The following is a 19,432-nucleotide window of genomic DNA, read 5'->3' on the forward strand; positions in this document are numbered from 1 at the left end:
GGTGATGTTATATATACAGTAGGGTGGGGAAAGATGGGACACCTTTAACACATAATATCTAAATGTCTTGATGTTTTAAACAATTAACAATGGTCTAGGGGAGTCGTGAGGATACGCTTTTATAATTCTTTGCATTTTCTTAGTTGACTACCAAATTGGGCGAGAAAATAGAATGAAAAGGTGTTCCATCTTTCCCCAACCTACTATATGAATTCGTGACACCAATGTATATGGCGCTTGTTTAACATTGGTGAACAAAGGTGAACGTTTTTTTTAATTTGTTCCTGTTTTTCCATTGTGGTTTATTTTTAATTGAATTAGAACTAACGGTATTTTGAACAAACAACAACGCTCTTTTCGAGTCGTAAAAATACGGCTGCATGATTCTTTAAATACTCTCTGTTTACTACTAAATGGGGCGATTAGAAAATAAAGACATGTCCCACTTTACCCCATCCTACCCTGCTATATATACTTACCTTTAAGCCATCTATTGTTCACATGATGGCTCTTCGCGAACCCGATGTGTTCCTTCTTCGTGTAGCAGTACGTCACCAAAGGTTGGTATCCTATCATGAGCACCGCTGCTAGCGAGTAGAGGAAGAGGTAGTAATAATCGATGATCGCTGGGGTTATCTGAATGTGGGTGAAATAACGTGGTGGTTAATAAAAAAAAATTAGAGGGATTTTTTAAAAAATTAATCTGAATACTGGTGAAAAGTGTTATATGATGGTAAGTATTTAAATGATTTATACATAAATAATTATGTCCGATTTTTAATAAAAATATTCATTTCCAAATTTTAGTACAAAAAGCGTTTTAAAATTTTAGTAATAACATTCATTTCCGAAATTTAGAAATTTGCATTTTCGATTTTAAGCTAAATAAGTCCTGATCCACAAACTCACTACAATCACACTCACGTCTTCAGTCACGAACTGCGTCACTTTCAGCACCAAAGCAAGCAGAACAATATGAAGTCCATAAAGCCCTGACATTAACCATGAAAACGAGTCAGCCATTTTGTTTTCCGTTTCTTCGATATTTATTTCCTCCCCTCGTTCAGTTTGCCCTTCTTCGCCTTCCAGTTTCGGCAAACCACTGACAATGCAATTGGTTGGCGCTTATAAAACTGACAAAGCTTCCATCTTAACTATTTCAGGAATAAAAACATAGTACTGTGGGGTAAGATGGGATACCGCACCTAAATCCCAATATTTCCTAATCGTGTTTTGAACAGTTAACAATTAACGTTTTTTTAGAATCGTGGAACTACGGTTATATAATTCTGTGAATGTTCTTCGCGTTTACTGCTAAATAGGACGATAAAGCGAATAAAAACACGCCCCATCTTACCAAATGTACTATAAATCGTTTAAGTGAAACACCACCTCAACAAAAATGTCATTTTGTAACTAAAAGTATATTTAAATACGATAAGCTGTTAGGTATCATATCACGTATACATCAGCTTCTCTCAGCACATCAATAACCCCTAAGTGTTTACACAGATGTGCGGTTGTACGTTTAAAGTGAGCTTGTGTCGGGAATCCCATTGTGTGGATAACATTGGACGTGACGAGACGCCCAATCGCAAAACTTCCCCTGCTGAATATCATAGCGGATATACTTTAAATATTCCTGTAACGTTACGCGGTAAGTCTGGGGCGAAGTTTACAAAACAAAACACCCGTGTTATATAACGACTGTCGTTGCCCCACCATACGAGGATAAATAAGTTACATACGTGGTAACTCGTAAACAGGCACGAGGTGTATGAAACAGAACACCCGTGTTATAACGACTGTCATTTCCCCGCCATTCGATGATAGATAGGTAACTCAACTCACTGAATGAATATCTTTGTTCCTCTCCGTTGGATCATGTACTTGTTATTACCCAGTGGTGTGACGTCATCATTCGAGTCCCCGGACCCTCTTTCGAATGCCGGATTAGAAAAGACACTTCCGGACATTCTTCGTTGCTTTCTTGATGTTGATATTCCGCTGTCTGCGAAACCACTTAGTTGATCTGAAAAGATCATATGGTCGCTTAACCATAGCCCCGATTTTTCTGCTATATTGAGAACTAGCCCGACTCAATTTTTCCACTCAGACCCGAACCGAACACGAAGTGAATGACATTGACCCCCAACTCACAGAAGATTGAGAGCAACACTTCTGAAGCCCTTCCTAACCGCATATCGTTGCTCAACTACCAGTATTGGCCGATATTAGACGACCAGTGTTGTGAGTATAAGACCACGCTAGTTTTATTGCTAAATATTATTTTCAAAATTAGTATTTTCACTTCTAGCATTACTGGCAAATACACTATAGTATATCAGTATATTGCCCAAAATATTAATATTTTTTTATATCGTTGCCCAAACAATTTATTACAACTAGTATAATTACAAATATGTCCCATTCCTATACATACTGTAATGCCGAGTAATTAGATCCAAACATTCATAACAAACGAAAATTTTAAAGTTCATTAAAACAGTAATTTAAATTTTGTTTCAGAATTTTAGAAAACTTTGGTCATTTTGGCGCCTTTGGCAAAAAACTAAAAAAAAAATTAAAGAATAATTAGTGAGCACCGCTATTTTTTATTGGGTGTACGTACACGTATGCAAAAACATACGAAGGCAAAAATTCAACGTCAGTAATGAAAAAGGTGCACATAGTTTTGTAAATGTTTCTTAAAAATCATTTAAATTTCTTAAAATTTAATTAAACAGTAGGGTGGGGGGAAACGGGACAGCTTTATCACATAATATTTAAATATTCCAATCGTGCTTTAAACAATTAACAACGGTCTATGACAGGGGGGATACGGTTTTATAATTCTCTGAATGATCTTTGTTTACTACCAAATCGAACGAGAAAATAAAAAGAAAGGGTGTCCCATTTCCCCCAACCCTGGTTTATTGTAATAGAGAGTTAACTAATATTCCCACGCAAACTTACCGATAACTGAAATAGAGTCTCTACGACGCCCTCTCCCGACAAAACTCCAGTTGTTCAAACTAAGTTCTTCAAAACAATTCGTATCCTCAGTTCTCTCCACCGGAGGATCCGCTTCCTGCTATGATAACAAACATTTATTGGATACGCAGGGAAACTGATACTGTTATTTCAGTTCTGCCTTTACATAACCAATCTTTTTGTATATTAGGTTGGGGTAAGATGGGATACCGTTAGCACCTAAATCCCATATTTCAAAGTCGTGTTTTAAAAAATTAATCACTTTTAGAGTCGTTGGGATATGGTTATAGAATTTTGTAAATGTTCTTTGTTTACTACTAAATGGTATACGATAAAATAAAAACATAAACCCTCCTACCCCACGATACTATTTGGTAAACAGTAGGGTGAGGGAAGACGGGACACATTTTACCTCTATTTTCTCGCCCCGTTTAGTAGTAAACAAAGAACATTCAAGAAATTATAAAACTATATCCTTACGACTCCCATTGGCCGTTGTAATGGTTTGAAACACGATCAGGATATTTGGATATTATGTGCTAAAAGTGTCCCATCTTCTCCCACCCTACTATATATAACTCAACTCTCAGCGACTGCTCAGCATCTGGAAGTTTTATTTAAAGTTCCCCGATATATATAAGTATGTCTGTGTATGTTTATGTCCCATTTGACTATGGATTGCGTGCAAAGAAACTAATATTCTTGTTTTTAAATGACTTTTATAGCGCATAAACAATGTTGTACAAGCATATTGAGGTGTAGCAACGCCGAGGTCATACACCTTTAGTTGTTAATAGTTCCAACATATTTATCAGCAAACGTGATGAAATTTTTACGAAGTCCCACAACCTCGTAAAAACAAGCTATAAAATACCTCTGCTAGATTTTCGGGCGGGAATTGTTGCATTTTTCTCGTTTGTCAAATGAATGTTTTAAGTCTCTAAATATCTAGATATAAATATACGCAAAATCACGTTAACTTTTTCTGGATTGAACAAATGGCAACCACTGCTTACTATAGTTAGACCTGATAGTATGCCACGAACATAGTGCTATAAGTGACCGAGCAAACCACTTGCCGCCCTGCAAAGTTACCTACGGTATGGCATCAACTATCCCATGTAAAAGCAAACTCGTAAATTTGATGGCCGGCGCAGCCACCAATCGCACAGCGCATAAATCATTCTATCAAACCCATTGACATCCAGATATCGCCCACGCCGTTGTCACGTACCGAAGTCCAGACCAATAAACAGGTATCATAATACTGCGGGGTAATATGGGATACCGCTGGCACCAAAATCCCATATTTTCCGGTCGTGATTTGAACGGTAAACAGCGCCATGTTACAGTCGTGAGGGCACGGTTATATATAGATTGGTAAATTAATGTGCATGAAGTTGTCTATGTTAAAACATACAAAGAAATGGTAAACTATGGATTGCCAACATCTTATACTTAAACAATTAAATTAAACTTGTTCACACACCTCGTCCCCCTTACAAGTTACCGCGTATTTAACTTTGTGGATGTTGTTTTTCTTTATGACCAACAACTTATAACCCATTATTGACTGCTCAAGGACAGATATATGCCCATTGTGGTGGCAGCGACGAGCCTTGAACCCGTAAAATGCCGGCGGTTTACATGACATTGCATTCTTGTATTGGGGTAGCGCGCACGAATTGTGTAATATTTGTTTTGTTTTATGTGCAATAATTATACCAAGTATGCACCGAATAAACACACCGGAATCACAAAACCACATCCTCACGACTCCAATAGACCGTTGTTAATAATTTAAAACACGATCAGGATATTTGGATATTGTGTGCTAAAGGTGTTCCATCTTCCCCATCCTACTATATAGTAAGTTATGCTCCGCATGTAATTTACGCACAAACACACATAGCATAACAATTCGGTGAAGATAACGAAGTTTGTACTAATATGCAAAAACGAAGACGGAAAATACCGATCAGATATCACTGCGTATCGTGGGGTAACAACGCTGTTTTAGAATGGCGAAGTTACGGTTAAACAATGTGTAAATTTTCTCTTTTTTCCTGTCAAATTGGACGAGAAAATGGGGAAACGAAAACATGTCCCATCCTAATATACGGCGGTTCAAACTCAGAAGCGATAAGCGCAAATATGTCTCACCAAGTAAACATAAAATATTTTTGATTTTAAGCTTTTATTTCGTTTACACAAACTTGACCGATATCTTACATCACGTCATGATAATGGTATTCAAGCATATACAAATGTTTGATAAAAACAAAAACACCCTTACCATGAATTGTCATCTTTAATACTATGTGTAAGCGGATGAATTTTGATTTATTTCACGTTCCAGACGCCACTTGAAACGTCATTTGTTGCTAATTACTTTCCTGTCGTTGTTTTAATTAATTATACACAACTCACTGTGAGTTTATTGTACGTTGGGTTTAGCAGTCACGCTTTATCTGACACTTTTTCGCAAGTAGTTTTTACCAGGGCGTGTTTTAACGCGTTTTTATCGTGTTTTTGGTCGTCTTCAATTGTTGTTTTTCTTTTTTATTCTACTTTCGTTATCGCATTGGAAGAAATAGATAGAATTGTTTTTTATAATTTAGCAGAAATTTGTAGGGAATATAAAGAATGAAGGATATTCTTCGATTCTTGATTATTTCCTGTGTATTTCACTTCAGTACCCAACAGTGCAACCACACGAACCCGTGTGTAAATTTAAGAGGTATGTAGCCTACATCTATATATAGTAGGGTGGGGGAAGATGGGACATATTCAGCACATAATATCTAAATATCCCGATCGTGTTTCAAACAATTAACAACGGTTTATGGGAGTCATGAGGGTACGGTTTTAAAATTCTTTGAGTGTATACTATCGATCGGGACAAGAAAATAGAATAAAAACGTGTCCCATCTTCCCCCGCCCTACAGCTAAAATATATATTTAATTCATACTGTATGTTGGGCGCGTTGTTAATTGTTCAAAACACGATTAGAAAATATGAGATTTAGGTGTCAACGGTAACGTATATTATCCGCGGTTCTATATTTGTTTTCTGTGTATTTTTAGATATTTAAATTACCCGTTTGAACCATTAAACAAAATAAAGGTAACCACAACAGCTCTTAAACAGGTTGTTAAAATTGCGCGTTTGCTGAACGTAAATCATAGGGGTGTAAAATAGAACGTTAGGGTTAAATAAGTTTTTAATTTTCTCACCCCATTTGGTAGTATACAAAGAATAATTACAGAAATATAAAACCATAGACAGGCAACACTAAAAGAGCGTCGTTAATTGAAACACGATCAGAAAATGTGGGAAATTTTGTTCCTTTTTTTGTCCCATTTACCCCACGTTATTACATGTAATGTCTTCTCTGGTGTTGCAACGCGTGTGTTGATCAATGCGCAAAGACGACATTAAAGTACGAGTTATAGGTTCGTGCCACATTACCAATCACGACTTTTGCATGTTTATTTCCACAACTAATATAACGTGCGTGATGTACATTTCCGGTATGGCAGAAAATGTACTGCGATTCTAAAATGATCAGATGTTACGTCATCAGAACACCAATTTGTAACGACTGTCGTTTTTCAGCGCCGTAATGCAGTGGTTTGAGCCTACATTTAACACTATGGTTTTGGGTTCAAGGCTCGTCGCTGCCACCGTTATGGGCTATGTATCTTTGCGCATGACAAATAACCGCAATTGCTCCAACCCAGTGGTCACTAATGGGTTTTCTAAATTGTTGCCCATGCAGAAAAAATACAATCACCCACAAAGTTACTTACGTCATAACCCGTGTTATAACGACTGTCGTTTTCTCGCAAGCGAGAATAGCGCAAGTTACATTCAATATGCTTACAGTATAACAGTAATCTAAATTAAGTTCACCAAACTTAACGATCAAGTCACTATACAAATATGATGGAAACGATATAGTGTTTGGCTGGTAGGGTTTGGGCGCTTACATGTTACAAAGTAACTAAAGTTTGAAGAAACTACTTTTTAAGGTGGAGATGAATTTGAACACCTGGAAGGATTAACCAGCAATTTCTTTGGTAGTTTGAGGGTTACATTAGACGTAGATGTGAACCAATACCAGTACGACTGGTTAACGGTGTGGAGAAGGACTTACAATGAACGAATGGTGGGACCGACATTGTGGGTTCATCGGGGAGATACATATACATGAAACTGGTAATTACTAAATATATATATTATTTATCACCCACAAATTTACATACGTGGTAACTTGTAAGCGGGTAGGAGGTAGGACATGCATGAAACAGAACACCCGTGTTATAACGACTGTAGTTGCCTCGACGTGCGAGGATAAATAAGTTAAGTTAGTTCGATCATATAAATCATAAACATGTTTGTAGAATAAAAACAATGAACATTTCGAAACCTTATATTAAACAGCATGCAAATAAATTAGGAGTACATATTTAATTTTAATCGCTGTCGTTTTGCTACGAGTCGGCCTTTATATTATATAAGCTAATACTTTTTCAATGTGAAACGTTGTTTTGTATTGAAATATTTCAAACCTTTTTTAGTAATTTTTTTAACTAAGGCTTTAATTACAGAGAAACAGACTTGGAGCAAACCCAGTGAATGAAACGGGCCACAACACCCCCCACAAACCTAACACAACCAACATACACACACATGGGTTGCATATTTCACCAAAGGTAAACATGGATCTATGTATATATGCAATCAACCACTAAATTTTGATCTGTAAATTTCAGTTCTGTAACACGGTCTGTTATTTATGTTTGTATTTATTTATCACGTTTGCTGTTTTTTTTTTTAAATTATTCTACAAAATGTTCGCAAAGTAACATACATGGTTATTCGTAATAGGCACGAGGTGTATGAAACAGAATAGGTCTTCCCATACTATAGTAACTGACTTTGCTCTGCCAAGCAGAACTGAGTAAGTTTCATTCCTTTATTCATACGTTGTTACATGTAAGCAGGGACAAGGTGTTATAATGACTGTCATTACCCTGCCATGCGAGGATAAATAAGCTAACATTCATCCAACTTACCAGGGCAATGCAGACAATGTATTCCTTGAGGTTGGACCAGGACAGAAACAAAGATATGTCTTCCACATAGATGAGGACCACGCTACAGGAACCTTTTGGTATCATCCACATTTTCATGGCTCCTCAAATTTTCAGGTTTCAAACATGAAATATAGATTTCCTATTGTCAGTAACAGAAAAAAACAATCACCTACAAAGTTACATACATAGTAACTCATAAGTGGACACGAGATGTATGAAACAGAACATCCGTGTTAAAACGACTGTCGTTGCCCCCTTATGCGAGGATAAACAAGTTACATTCAATCAAGCTCACTTAAGAGCAATATCCTTACATAGTTCAACACCCACGTTTGTAACCTTTTATCCATAGTGCTTTATCGACTGTCATATTGCTGTTAATTCCCTTTTTTTAATCTTTAAATAATATAATTTTCGCTAATGTCCCGAAAATAAATAAATCTAAAGATTTAAGTAATTGTGTTTAGTCGTTATCTTAAAATTTTAGATGTTTTTTATAAGCTTTTACTTAATAAAAGTTTTTATGATGTATATATAAAAGTATTTTAAAGTAAAAATGGCTGTAATAGCTATTCAAAGAAATCTCTCCTTTTCTCTATATCTCTCATTTATTGAAAATAAATAAAATATTGTATTGTGTTTTAACTTCCCCAGGTATTGAGTGGTATGGCTGGTATGATAGTTGTACAAGATGAATATTGGGAGTTACCTGAGGAACTGGAGAAGTGTTCTTGTCCCAACTACTGCGAGAACGACATCCCGTTAGTTATTGCTCCAACTTTACAATACAGTGAAGAATCTATTCCCGTTATGTTTGGGAATCTGCAAAGACAAATTCAAGATTACCCAGAATTTAGGTGAATATTAAATTTCGTTTTATTTATCTTCTTAAAGTAAACATCATATCATTTAAAATACCAGGTAAGAAAAATCAACAGAAAAATAACAGTGGTTAAAACATGTATGGATAAAAGCTGTTGGGAAGAGGGTTATTTAAAAACTGGGGGATCTAAGACAGAGTTGTTCCGTTACCCAAACACCCAAGTCTTTCATGCAACTAGTGTCACTATTAACAGGATACAAATATCCTTTGTTAATTTACTGCTTTAAAATATAATAATTTAAAACATAAGTATTTTTATATAAATTTCAAATATCTTCATTCAAGACATGACCAATATGTTCTTTCTGATGGCTCAACACTTGCTGAATGGATGATGGATCCCATGAACGGGATGAATTATTTTACAGTGAACGGACAACTTCATCCCAACATGACATTCACTGCGGGAACAATGAAGCGATTAAGGTGACATGTGGTTCTGTACCCGTGTATGTACTACCACTGTGCCGAGGTGGATGTCATATACTCGGCATGTGGTATAGTGGTTAGCATGCTTTCTTCTAGCCCAGAGTTTACCCACTACTTATGTATGCAGCCATTTGTTATCTGAAATGTATTTGACCAATTACCCTGCCAATTTGTGGATAAATAATATCGCTTTGTTCAATGTTTTTTTAAAACGTCGAAGAAATAGAAAAAACTAAACACATTATGAACAAAATTAAATCCGATTATATATTATTATATATAATTTATGTTAAGTAAAAAAAAAATTGTTTTATGCCTTGCCAGTTACCATTATAATATATAAGTTCTACAGTTACCATTATAATAGATATGTTATATTACTTAATGAACAGAATGGTGAATGCCGGCGGCGCGCATGCGTTGGAGCTTGAGGTTCGTACTATATCAGGTTCACCATGCGAATGGAGGGAAATTGCTCTCGACGGAGTTTATTTGAAACAACCAAGATTCCCGCGTGCGAACCAAACCCTGATCCTACCAGGTGGAAGAGTTGATTGGATGATCAAGTGTGGAGTGGGAGAACACCAGGTATTGGGATCTTTATTACAAATTTGTTTAGTAAATACGTTTGAAAACCATAGCGAAGATCATATTACTTAAACGTAAAAGAGAACATCAAAACGACAGTCGTTAAAATATTTTTATGGTAAAACACATTTATATTTAATTAGAAAAAAGAAACGCGGTCGTTATATCTACCGGACAAACAATGAGCTATTTATATTAAATTAGTTCTAAGTTAGACTTTTAACAAATATAAACTTGCCATGTTAACTATATGTTTCATCATTTTACTTCCAGATATTTTCGTCAGTAAATCCACACAATAAATAGTGGGCTAGAATCAACTTTTGTCCATAGGGTATTATAGCATGAGCAGAAGGTTTGATTTCTGAACATTTAATTGTGTTTTTACTTTCAGCTCTTTTCGTCAGTGAAGCCACAGAACAACCCATCAATGGCCATGTTCGATCGATTCAATGGTTTAATCGCCACCATACATGTAGAAGCAAACGACGCACCTACATGGGATTTCCCATCTAACCTGCCGCAGTTACCAAGCAACTATCCAGATCTAACTGCAACGGAACAAAACGTCAGGAAATATATCTATGAGTTCGGCCCCGAACATACAATAAATAGAGAGTTGTTTCCTGCTGACACATCTACACAAATCAGGTATAAACACAACATTCTTATTCTTTTATATGACTAACTGAAAGTTAATATGTTTGAACCTAAGCGTTTTTCAAAGACTGCCATTTGTTGTTGTATTTTTTCCTTTAACTATTCCTTTCATAAAACTAAATAGATGTAAACATGTTTTAACAATAAGTATGTTGAAACAACTGTCGTTTTGTTGCTATATTTTGTCTTTTGTCGTTTTTACTATTTCTTTCATAAAACTGATCAAATGTAAACGTGTTTTTAACAATAAGCGTGCACTATCGACTGTCGTTTGGCGCTATATCCTGTCTTTTCGTTTTATCTTTTTATAATCTGCGCTGCAGTAATTGAAGAGGAGACACAAAAAGATGTTATGCCCCATTATCAAATATAACATGTTGTATTTGATTATCAACATTAAATTAACTGATACCATTTTTCTTAAGGCACAAGATGAGGTTGCGTGAGGTACAAGAATGGCATATTATTAACATGAGCCCTTTCCTGTTGCATCCATTACATATCCACGTCAACCATTTCCAGGTAATAACACTAAATATGTTCATTAAGTTACCAATGATTTTATTTAAATAAGACTGACAATACAATCTTGGGCAAAATAAATATTTCTTACTATATGAGCAGCAGATTATTGTCAGAACTGCGGAATTTATCAAGTTATTAAAATAGCAATGTTTTCCTGTTACACTATAGCTTAATTGTATTCTCCAAAAGATATAAATTCGTCAAAAATGGCATCATCAGTCTCTTATTCGAGAATCAGTATTTTGTAAGCGGTCTTTTTAATTAGTGTATGTCCGCTATGTCCACAATATTCGCTTATGTAGTAAATATTGTGGACATGCACTAATTAAAAGAGACCCTTTCGTAAGTGCTAGGAAATAGGAAACAAACAAGAATAAAGTCCAACAAATTGTATAATAAAAGATATATACTTCGCCTAAATTGAATTTTCAGTCTTTTATTCACTTCTAAAATCCAAACTCTTCTCTTTAAATATATTGCCAGGTGATCAGTTACAACCGATACACCGGCCCTGTAGCTGTTGCTGAGTTTGATCCAAATAACTTTGACATCGTACGCACAAGGCTGGTTGACCAGAATGGCTTCCATTGTCAGTTTCAATGGCAAGGTTACAACCCAGGTACAAATGGCCTTGGATGCAATGAGTGTAACTTGATTTAACCACAAGGCCAGAAAATGACAGTTATATAACAAGGGTGTTCTGTTTCATATTCCTCGTGCCAGCTTACAAGTTACCACGTATGTAACTTTGTGGATAAATTGTTGTCTACCATATGGAACAAAAAACAATCACTTGCAAAGTTACACACCTAGTAATTTGTAAGCGGGCACGAGATGTATGAAATAGAACACATATGTCTTGATAACTAAGTTTAAACGCTTCCCCAGAAAGCGCAACAACTGACGGGATTGACATGACTCAAAACCTCTTCTACCTCGGCCACGATGAAAGGTACAACAACACACAAGGAACCCTGGGGTACGCACAAGTTGGTGACTACATGGACACTATGCCGGTACCTCCTCATAGCAACATAACTGTAAGTAATGTAACTGTATATACTTAACTGTAAACCCTGATAATGTCTTGTAATACAACTGTATATACTCGGGTGAGGTCCTGGGATTTAGGGCAGAGTTAGCCCATTACCCCAACATTGTACATGCACATTCTATATGGGTAAGGTCCTACAGTGAGGCAAGCCACGGGACCTGGGATTTAGACCAGAGTTAGCCCATTACCCCAACATTGTTTATGCACATTCTATATGGGTAAGGTCCTACAGTGAGGCATGCCATGGGACCTGGGATTTAGGCCAGAGTTGGCCCATTACCCCAACATTGTATATGCACATTCTATATGGGTGAGGTCCTACAGTGAGGCATGCCATGGGACCTGGGATTTAGGTCAGAGTTGGCGCATTACTCCAACACTGTATATGCACATTATATTCTATATGGGTGAGGCCCTACAGTGAGGCACGTCATGGGACCTGGGATTTAAACCAGAGTTGGCCCATTACCTCAACACCCTTTTATGTCTAAAAGTGACGTGCTCGCGATAGCAAAATACTTTATTTATGTTCTTACTCGAGCGACACGATTCTGCATAACTGTCTGTATATACTTAATGGCAAACCCTGATGATGATGGCAGTAATGTCAATTAAAATCAAAATACCAAAAAATGCAATTAGAAACCTGAAATGTTATCATTACTATACTGGTTGGGATTTAAATTAAAGACTGAAACTTTAACTTAATTCAGATAACAAAGTACTTCAATTTATTGCCTGAGTTTAAAATCTATATACACTACTAGAACGCCATTCCGTTGTAATCATCAACCTTCTTAATTGTCATTTAGGTGAAATGCAACACAGTTTTTAAAATCTTGTTTTGACACATTTCACACACATGACATAAGTTTATTCGCACAGTATCACATTATTACCTGTAACGCAGATCCGGTTCATACCGCGCCATTACAGAGGAAAGACAGTAACCCATTGTCACAACACTGTCCATGCTGATACAGGAATGTTTTTGTTGACCAGAATTGTTCGACGAAGTAAGTTGAATATTCAGACTTTCAACTATATACGCTCTTGTTAATTTCACAAGTAAAATCTTAAGGTTTTAAACTACGCATGCTTTTTTAAATTTTACCAGCAAAATAGTTACCAAAACCATTTATGCTTTTTTACTTCACCAGCTAAAATTTCACTGTCCCGCCATATGCAGATAAAGATATTTTGTTTACAAATGAGTTATTATTATAAAAAAAATTTTAGTTCCAAAATGCTATTTCTACAAAATAAGTTATGTTTATTTACAAAACAGTTATTACTACAAAAAAATTTTTTTGACAAAGTAAAGTTATTTTTACAAAACGACAACTTCAATAATTTCAGGAGGATCACTGACTGGAGCTCGTATTGACAGCAATGGAACTTATCCAGGAACTTGCCACCCAGGAGACTGGTATCCAGGTTTGTATAAAAAGTTATATTCACTAATGCATACAGTGAAACAATCACCAACACAAAGTTACATACGTAGTAGATCAGAAGCAGGCACAAGGTGTATGAAACAGAACACTCATGTTATAACAACTGTCGTTGCCTCGCCATGTGACGCTAAATAAGTTACGTAAGTGGTAACTTGTAAGCAAGCATGAGGTGTATCAAACAGATAACTCATATTATAACGACAGTCACTGTCCCCATGCGAGGATAAACAAGTTACATACATGGTAACTTGTAAGCGAACACGAGGTGTATGAAACTAAACAATCATATTATAACGAGTGTTGCCGCCATGTGAGGATAAATATTCATTCATTTATTCATCTTGCTCAAGAATTCATAATAGAAGTCAAGGCAATAAACACATTCATTCATCCAGGCGTTTCAACTGGTGACGGCAGAACACTGGTTCAAACATCGCACAGTCAACCACCGATCCAACCCAACAGAGGTTCAACAACAGCCCATTTCCGTACCTGGTTGCTTGCTAATTATGCAGAAGTACTTGCCGATTACAACAGGCGGCCACAGTTTTATCAAAATAAATACCTGCTAGAATTTCCTGGTAGAACCATCGGATAAAAAGGCACCATGAAAATATTTACTTCCTATTTTAATCCGAAAAAAAAAATATTTAGAATACAATGTAAATAAGATTCACTATATGCATAAAACATGCAACCGAAAAAATTGTTTTGTTTTTCACCGAGTAAAATACACATGAAAAAATCTAGTGAAATTTCTTTATTAGGTAAGAGGTTATTGCACTTAAAAATCATTAAAAAAATGTTGCTATAATTTAAAATAAGAAACAATATTTTCGGTGAATTCATTAGTTTTAGGCGAGGGTAAAGGCTTCAATGCAGAAAGATCCATAGATTTCAAAGTTTCCAGCAATGTGCTGAGGAAAATATAATATTTTTATTTATCTCTTAGTAAACGGTAACCAAAATCATATTAATTAAAAAAAAAAGAGAAGGGAATCAACAGCAAAACGACAGTCGTTAAGACACAGTGTGGGTAAAATGTTTGGAAAAGAGTTTCAGTTAAAAAACCTAAATAAAACTAAATACTCAATCAATAAAAATGATTTCTACCTTAAATAAATAAGACTTTTTTGTCCGTTCAATCTCAGTAACAAAAGTTTGCAAAATAAAAAAAGCAAATAAGCGTGATGATTCACCCAACAAACAGTAAATGTATTAAGCCATTTAAATAAACAACATTAAGGTTCTAGCTTAAGTTATGTAGAAAATATTTAAACTTTACATGAATGTCACCTGCATGTACAATAAAATAGATGGCCATCCCTGTACAACTGGGTTGCCAACTCAATCTGGTGATTATCCATTAACATCTCGTTCACAACAACTAATAATGGTTTGTTAGCTCCCAATACTTCTAAACAACTACCTGCCCCTGTTAAATTGGATGTAAATAACAAACATATAGAATTTTTGAAATATGATAATCGATAGTGAAAAATCATCTTCAAATTAATCTAAAAGTGAAATTTTAAATAAAATAAAACACATTTATAAATTTCTTCTTAATATAATATCAGATTTTAACATAAATTTTTATTTAACTTTTTGAAAAAATAGCGAAGATCAAATTACATAAATTGGATCTGAAATTGAAATGTAAATAAAATAACACTCCATTAATTTGTTCTTAATATAATATCGTTACATCATAACATAATGTTTTTTTATCTCTTTAAAAAACGTTAGCTGATCATATTATTGAAACAACGAATAAAGGAATAATAAACCGTTGTTAAAACATCCAAAAAATTTTCCAAATTGTTATATTTATAATTCTTACCTGCATGGCTTATAACCAGATCAGCAGAAGCGATATCTTCAGCAATTGAATCTTTGTATCGGAACCCAACAACTGAATAACTTGGTGACTTAATATTTTCCACTTCATGCTTACCCCTTCCATACTGGATGGTTACTTTATCATAACCTTGACTTTGTAAAACCTGTTGATATATAAGTTAGATGCGAGGATAAACAAGTTACATTCATTTATTCAAAATACATAATACGTTACATACATGGTAACTTGTACACTAATAAATATCGCCCAAACTAATCACCCACAAAGTTACATACGTGGTAACTCGTAAGTGGGCACAAGGTGTATGAAAGAGAACACCTGTGTTATAAGGACCGTTATTGCCCACCATGCAAGGATAAATTAGTTACATACGTGGAACTTGTAAGCGGTCATGAGGTGTATAAAACAGAACACCGGTGTTATAACGCCTGACATTGCCCCGCCACGCGAGAATATTTAAGTTACATTTATTCATCATTTATTTATAGACTAACTAACTTTTTGAACTGGTTTACTGGTGATTGTTTCAGTTAATTCATCAAAAGAAGTCGTTCCCACGGTAACGAAGATTGACATCTTTGTTTATAAAGTCACATCAGATCAAAGTTACCTAATACAGCCTATACCAAACTAATAGAGGAAAGAGAGTTTAATAGAAGTAGTTGTAAAATGGCAATGATTGAAGTGTAAACATAACAAAAGCGTCTAAGTTTTTAAAACACAAGGGAGGCAGGGATAGTTAGACACACAATCCTGGGAAACAAATCTAACTTATTGGTTGTAATGTTTACTGATTAATGCAGAGCAGAAAATTCAAGGGTTGGCCTGCCCACCCTGCCACCCCAGGTTTGGCGCCTATGTAGTTATCAGTAATATAATATACAGAACAACAAAATTCCAAACTGTTTGCAATATTCAAATGACGTACCCTGCAACAACAGTAATAAAACAGCGCAAAATTTGCTCATTGTTTTTCAATCATTTTCTATTTTCACATTACTTGATGCAAGATTGAATTTATTTTCAGTTTCTGCTTTTGTTTCTTTCAATAATTTAACATTTGGCTCTTTAATATCTGTTTGTATAATTTCAGATGTTTCATTTTTCTTTTTAATATCTGTTGATTTTCTTTTTCTCCTTTTTCTTGTATCCAGATTAACAGAATCTGGTATTTTATTATCCGAACACAAACGTACAACAGGTTTCGTGTAAGAAGGAACTAAAATGTTGAGTTTGTTCATCACAATGCGCATTATGTCATCAGCATACCTTGATAAAAGTCATTGTTGATATAAAGAAAGACCAATACTGCATCTTATTAACTTGCTAGTTAAAGCATCACATGCTAAAATATGTGTAATTGACAAAAATAGTATCATTAGTTTCTGCAAAACGAGGAATATGTTAATTTATAGCTGCTACCATTGTGGGGATATATGTGTATGTTTGGACAAATATTTAACGCTCCTTGGTCATTGCTTCAACCCAGATCATTAATGGGTCGTCCAGATTGTCAGCTATGCAGAAAAATAGAAACCACAAAGTTACATACGTGGTAACTTGTAAGCGGGAACAAGGTATATGGCACAGAACACCTGTGTTATAACGACTGTCGTTGCCCCGCCATGCGAGGTTAAACAAGTTACAGGCATACAAGTCCCAAACCTCACCCTCTTATTAACAAATCTGCTTTCTTATCATGTTTGGTTTGTTGTAGATTGATAATCACGACTTTTCCACCATTTTTCTTTGTTAGAAGAGGTAAGTTGGCTGCAGGTACAATCTAGTGCAATGCAGAAAGAAGTTACTTGTTGTATTGAATTTATTTTAAAAAAGCGAACACAACGACAATTGCTCCAACCCAGTGGTCCCTAATGAGTTGTCTAAACTGTCAGCCATGTTAAAAAACAATCACCCACAAAGTTACAATTTATACAAATATGCGATAACTCGTAAGTAGGCACGAGGTGTATGGAACAGAACATTCGTTAGAACAACTGTCAGTATTGTTTTAATAAATTTGGATTATTCAGCAACTATCATGCATTTAACCCCATCTTCCTAAATAAACGTTTTAAAAATCCAAATATGCCACAAGCAGTTAAAAACTAACAAAACCTACTTGCAGTGATGAACCAATTGTAATTGCTAGATCAGCTGCTTTACAAAACTTATCGGATAAATTAAGTTGGTCGGTTGGTAGTGAATCTTCCCAGTCTAATATTGTGTCGCATAATACACCTCGGCATCTATGACCAGGAATTAAAATAAATTAAACTTATAAAATATGATTGATGTAAAGAATGAATGAATGTAACTATTAACCTGGCAGAAAACTAGTTGTTATAACACGGGTGTTCTGTTTCATACACCTCGTGCCTGCTTATAAGTTACCACGTATGTAATTATTTATCCTCGCATGGCTGGGCAACAACAGTCGTCATAACATGGGTGTTCTGTTTCATACACCTCATGCCTGCTTACAAGTTACCACGTATGTAACTTATTTATCCTCGCATGGCTGGGCAACAACAGTCGTCATAACATGGGTGTTCTGTTTTATACACCTCATGCCTGCTTACAAGTTACCACGTATGCAACTTATTTATCCTCGCATGGCTGGGCAACAACAGTCGTCATAACATGGGTGTTCTGTTTTATACACCTCATGCCCGCTTACAAGTTACCACGTATGTAACTTATTTAACCTCGCATGGCGTGGGCAACAACAGTCGTCATAACATGGGTGTTCTGTTTTATACACCTCATGCCCGCTTACAAGTTACCACAAATGTAACTTATTTATCCTCGCATGGCTGGGCAACAACAGTGGTTTTATAACACGGGTGTTTTGTTTTTCATCTTATGCCCGCTTATATGTTACCATGTATGTAACTTATTTATCCTCGCATGGCGAGGCAACAGCAGTTGTTATAACACGGGTGTTCTGTTTTATACACCTCGTGTCCGCTTACGAGTTACCATGTATGCAACTTATTTATCCTCGCATGGCTGGGCAACAACAGTCGTTATAACACGGGTGTTCTGTTTTATACACCTCATGCCCACTTATAAGTTACCACGTATGTAATTATTTAACCTCGTATGGCGTGGCAACAACAGTCGTTATAACACAGGTGTTCTGTTTCATACACCTCGTGCCTTCTTGAGTTGCCACGTATCTAACTTTAATGATGCAAAACCATCAGCATATAGTTTTGTGTGTCTTTTCTTGCCTGTAAGTATTCCTGCCTACCCTGCAATTTTAAAAGATCGGCGCCCATGTGGAACCTGATAATTACCACAGCACAAACAACATCCTACCTTCCCCCAGTCTTCTGCTCGGCACATTTCTCCCCTGTTTGTTTTAAACCCATGGTTGGTGAGACATGATCCATCACATATTCTCTATAGAGTTTGAAAATAGGGTAAAGTTTGGTTGAGTACTACTAACCAAACGATAACAAAGAAAACTCAAACCATTTAGGATCAAGTGCCATTAACAACATAAATGTCAGATGTTTATGTTTATTTGGGATGTCTATGAATGAATGTAACTTATTTATCCTCCTGTGGCAATGCAACAACAGTGGTAATAAATAACAACCTACAATTAGGTCATTAAGCCTTAAACACTGTTCTGTGGTAGTACTGAATAATCAAATTTTAGTATAGCAGTATAACTTGGGTAATGGGCAAAATTTGGTTTAAATTCAAAGTTCTTAAGAACCTCACCCTCAAAGAAGTTTAATCTTATAAGGATTCCTAGCGCAAATTATTTATCATACTTGTTGCAACGTGGGCAGCGCTGTGTGAACATGTTCCCGTGTAGTTCAGCCAACCTATCTCGAGGGAATCCAGATCGAATATGAAGT

At 35.7% G+C, this 19,432-nt stretch overlaps 4 protein-coding genes across 7 annotated transcripts in view; 1 reads left to right on the forward strand and 3 right to left on the reverse strand.

Moving 5' to 3' along the window:
* The window catches only part of LOC100184977 (proton channel OTOP2-like), a 13,400-nt gene extending 5,187 nt beyond the window's left edge, over positions 1-8,213 (reverse strand). Inside the window, exons 1-6 of one of the 3 annotated variants that reach the window (XM_026837710.1) lie at positions 8,077-8,157; positions 3,869-3,942; positions 2,977-3,094; positions 1,852-2,032; positions 925-1,102; positions 478-636 (exon numbers count right to left, since the gene is read on the reverse strand). In XM_026837710.1, coding sequence (XP_026693511.1) covers positions 478-636; positions 925-1,102; positions 1,852-2,032; positions 2,977-3,094; positions 3,869-3,901 — 669 coding nt within the window. In that variant the 5' untranslated portion in view covers positions 3,902-3,942; positions 8,077-8,157. Of the gene's footprint in view, positions 1-477; positions 637-924; positions 1,155-1,851; positions 2,033-2,976; positions 3,095-3,868; positions 3,943-8,076 lie in introns of those variants that run through there. The other 2 variants (XM_026837709.1, XM_018814740.2) reach the window with 2 other exon arrangements.
* Positions 8,214-11,238: 3,025 nt separating this feature from the next.
* Positions 11,239-14,438, forward strand: LOC100184168. 2 transcript variants are annotated; one of them, XM_026837740.1, is made up of 5 exons: positions 11,239-11,801; positions 12,071-12,222; positions 13,147-13,252; positions 13,596-13,673; positions 14,089-14,438. In XM_026837740.1, the coding sequence occupies exons 2-5, from the start codon at positions 12,097-12,099 to the stop codon at positions 14,289-14,291; spliced, it is 513 nt and encodes a 170-aa protein (XP_026693541.1). In that variant the 5' UTR covers positions 11,239-11,801; positions 12,071-12,096; the 3' UTR covers positions 14,292-14,438. The 2 variants fall into 2 exon arrangements, with proteins under 2 accessions (XP_026693541.1, XP_026693542.1); XM_026837741.1 differs by lacking the exon at positions 11,239-11,801 and adding an exon at positions 11,912-12,001.
* On the reverse strand, positions 14,436-16,192 carry LOC100181785 (UDP-N-acetylglucosamine transferase subunit ALG13 homolog). Its single transcript, XM_002130087.5, has 4 exons — positions 16,056-16,192; positions 15,537-15,699; positions 14,990-15,128; positions 14,436-14,610 (listed from the first exon to the last, which is right to left on the reverse strand). Exons 1-4 carry the CDS (start codon positions 16,131-16,133, stop codon positions 14,502-14,504), a joined length of 489 nt encoding a protein of 162 aa, XP_002130123.1. The 5' UTR covers positions 16,134-16,192; the 3' UTR covers positions 14,436-14,501.
* Position 16,193: 1 nt separating this feature from the next.
* Positions 16,194-19,432, reverse strand: sir2-d (silent information regulator protein Sir2-d; the record flags this gene model as incomplete). The annotated part of the gene is given in 5 exon segments (XM_009862456.3): positions 16,194-16,826; positions 17,228-17,340; positions 17,680-17,806; positions 18,882-18,965; positions 19,346-19,432. Coding segments are annotated over 5 exon segments (651 nt in total). The 3' UTR covers positions 16,194-16,531.

Source organism: Ciona intestinalis, chromosome 14 (genome assembly GCF_000224145.3).
Source record: "Ciona intestinalis chromosome 14, KH, whole genome shotgun sequence".
Classification (NCBI taxonomy): domain Eukaryota; kingdom Metazoa; phylum Chordata; class Ascidiacea; order Phlebobranchia; family Cionidae; genus Ciona; species Ciona intestinalis.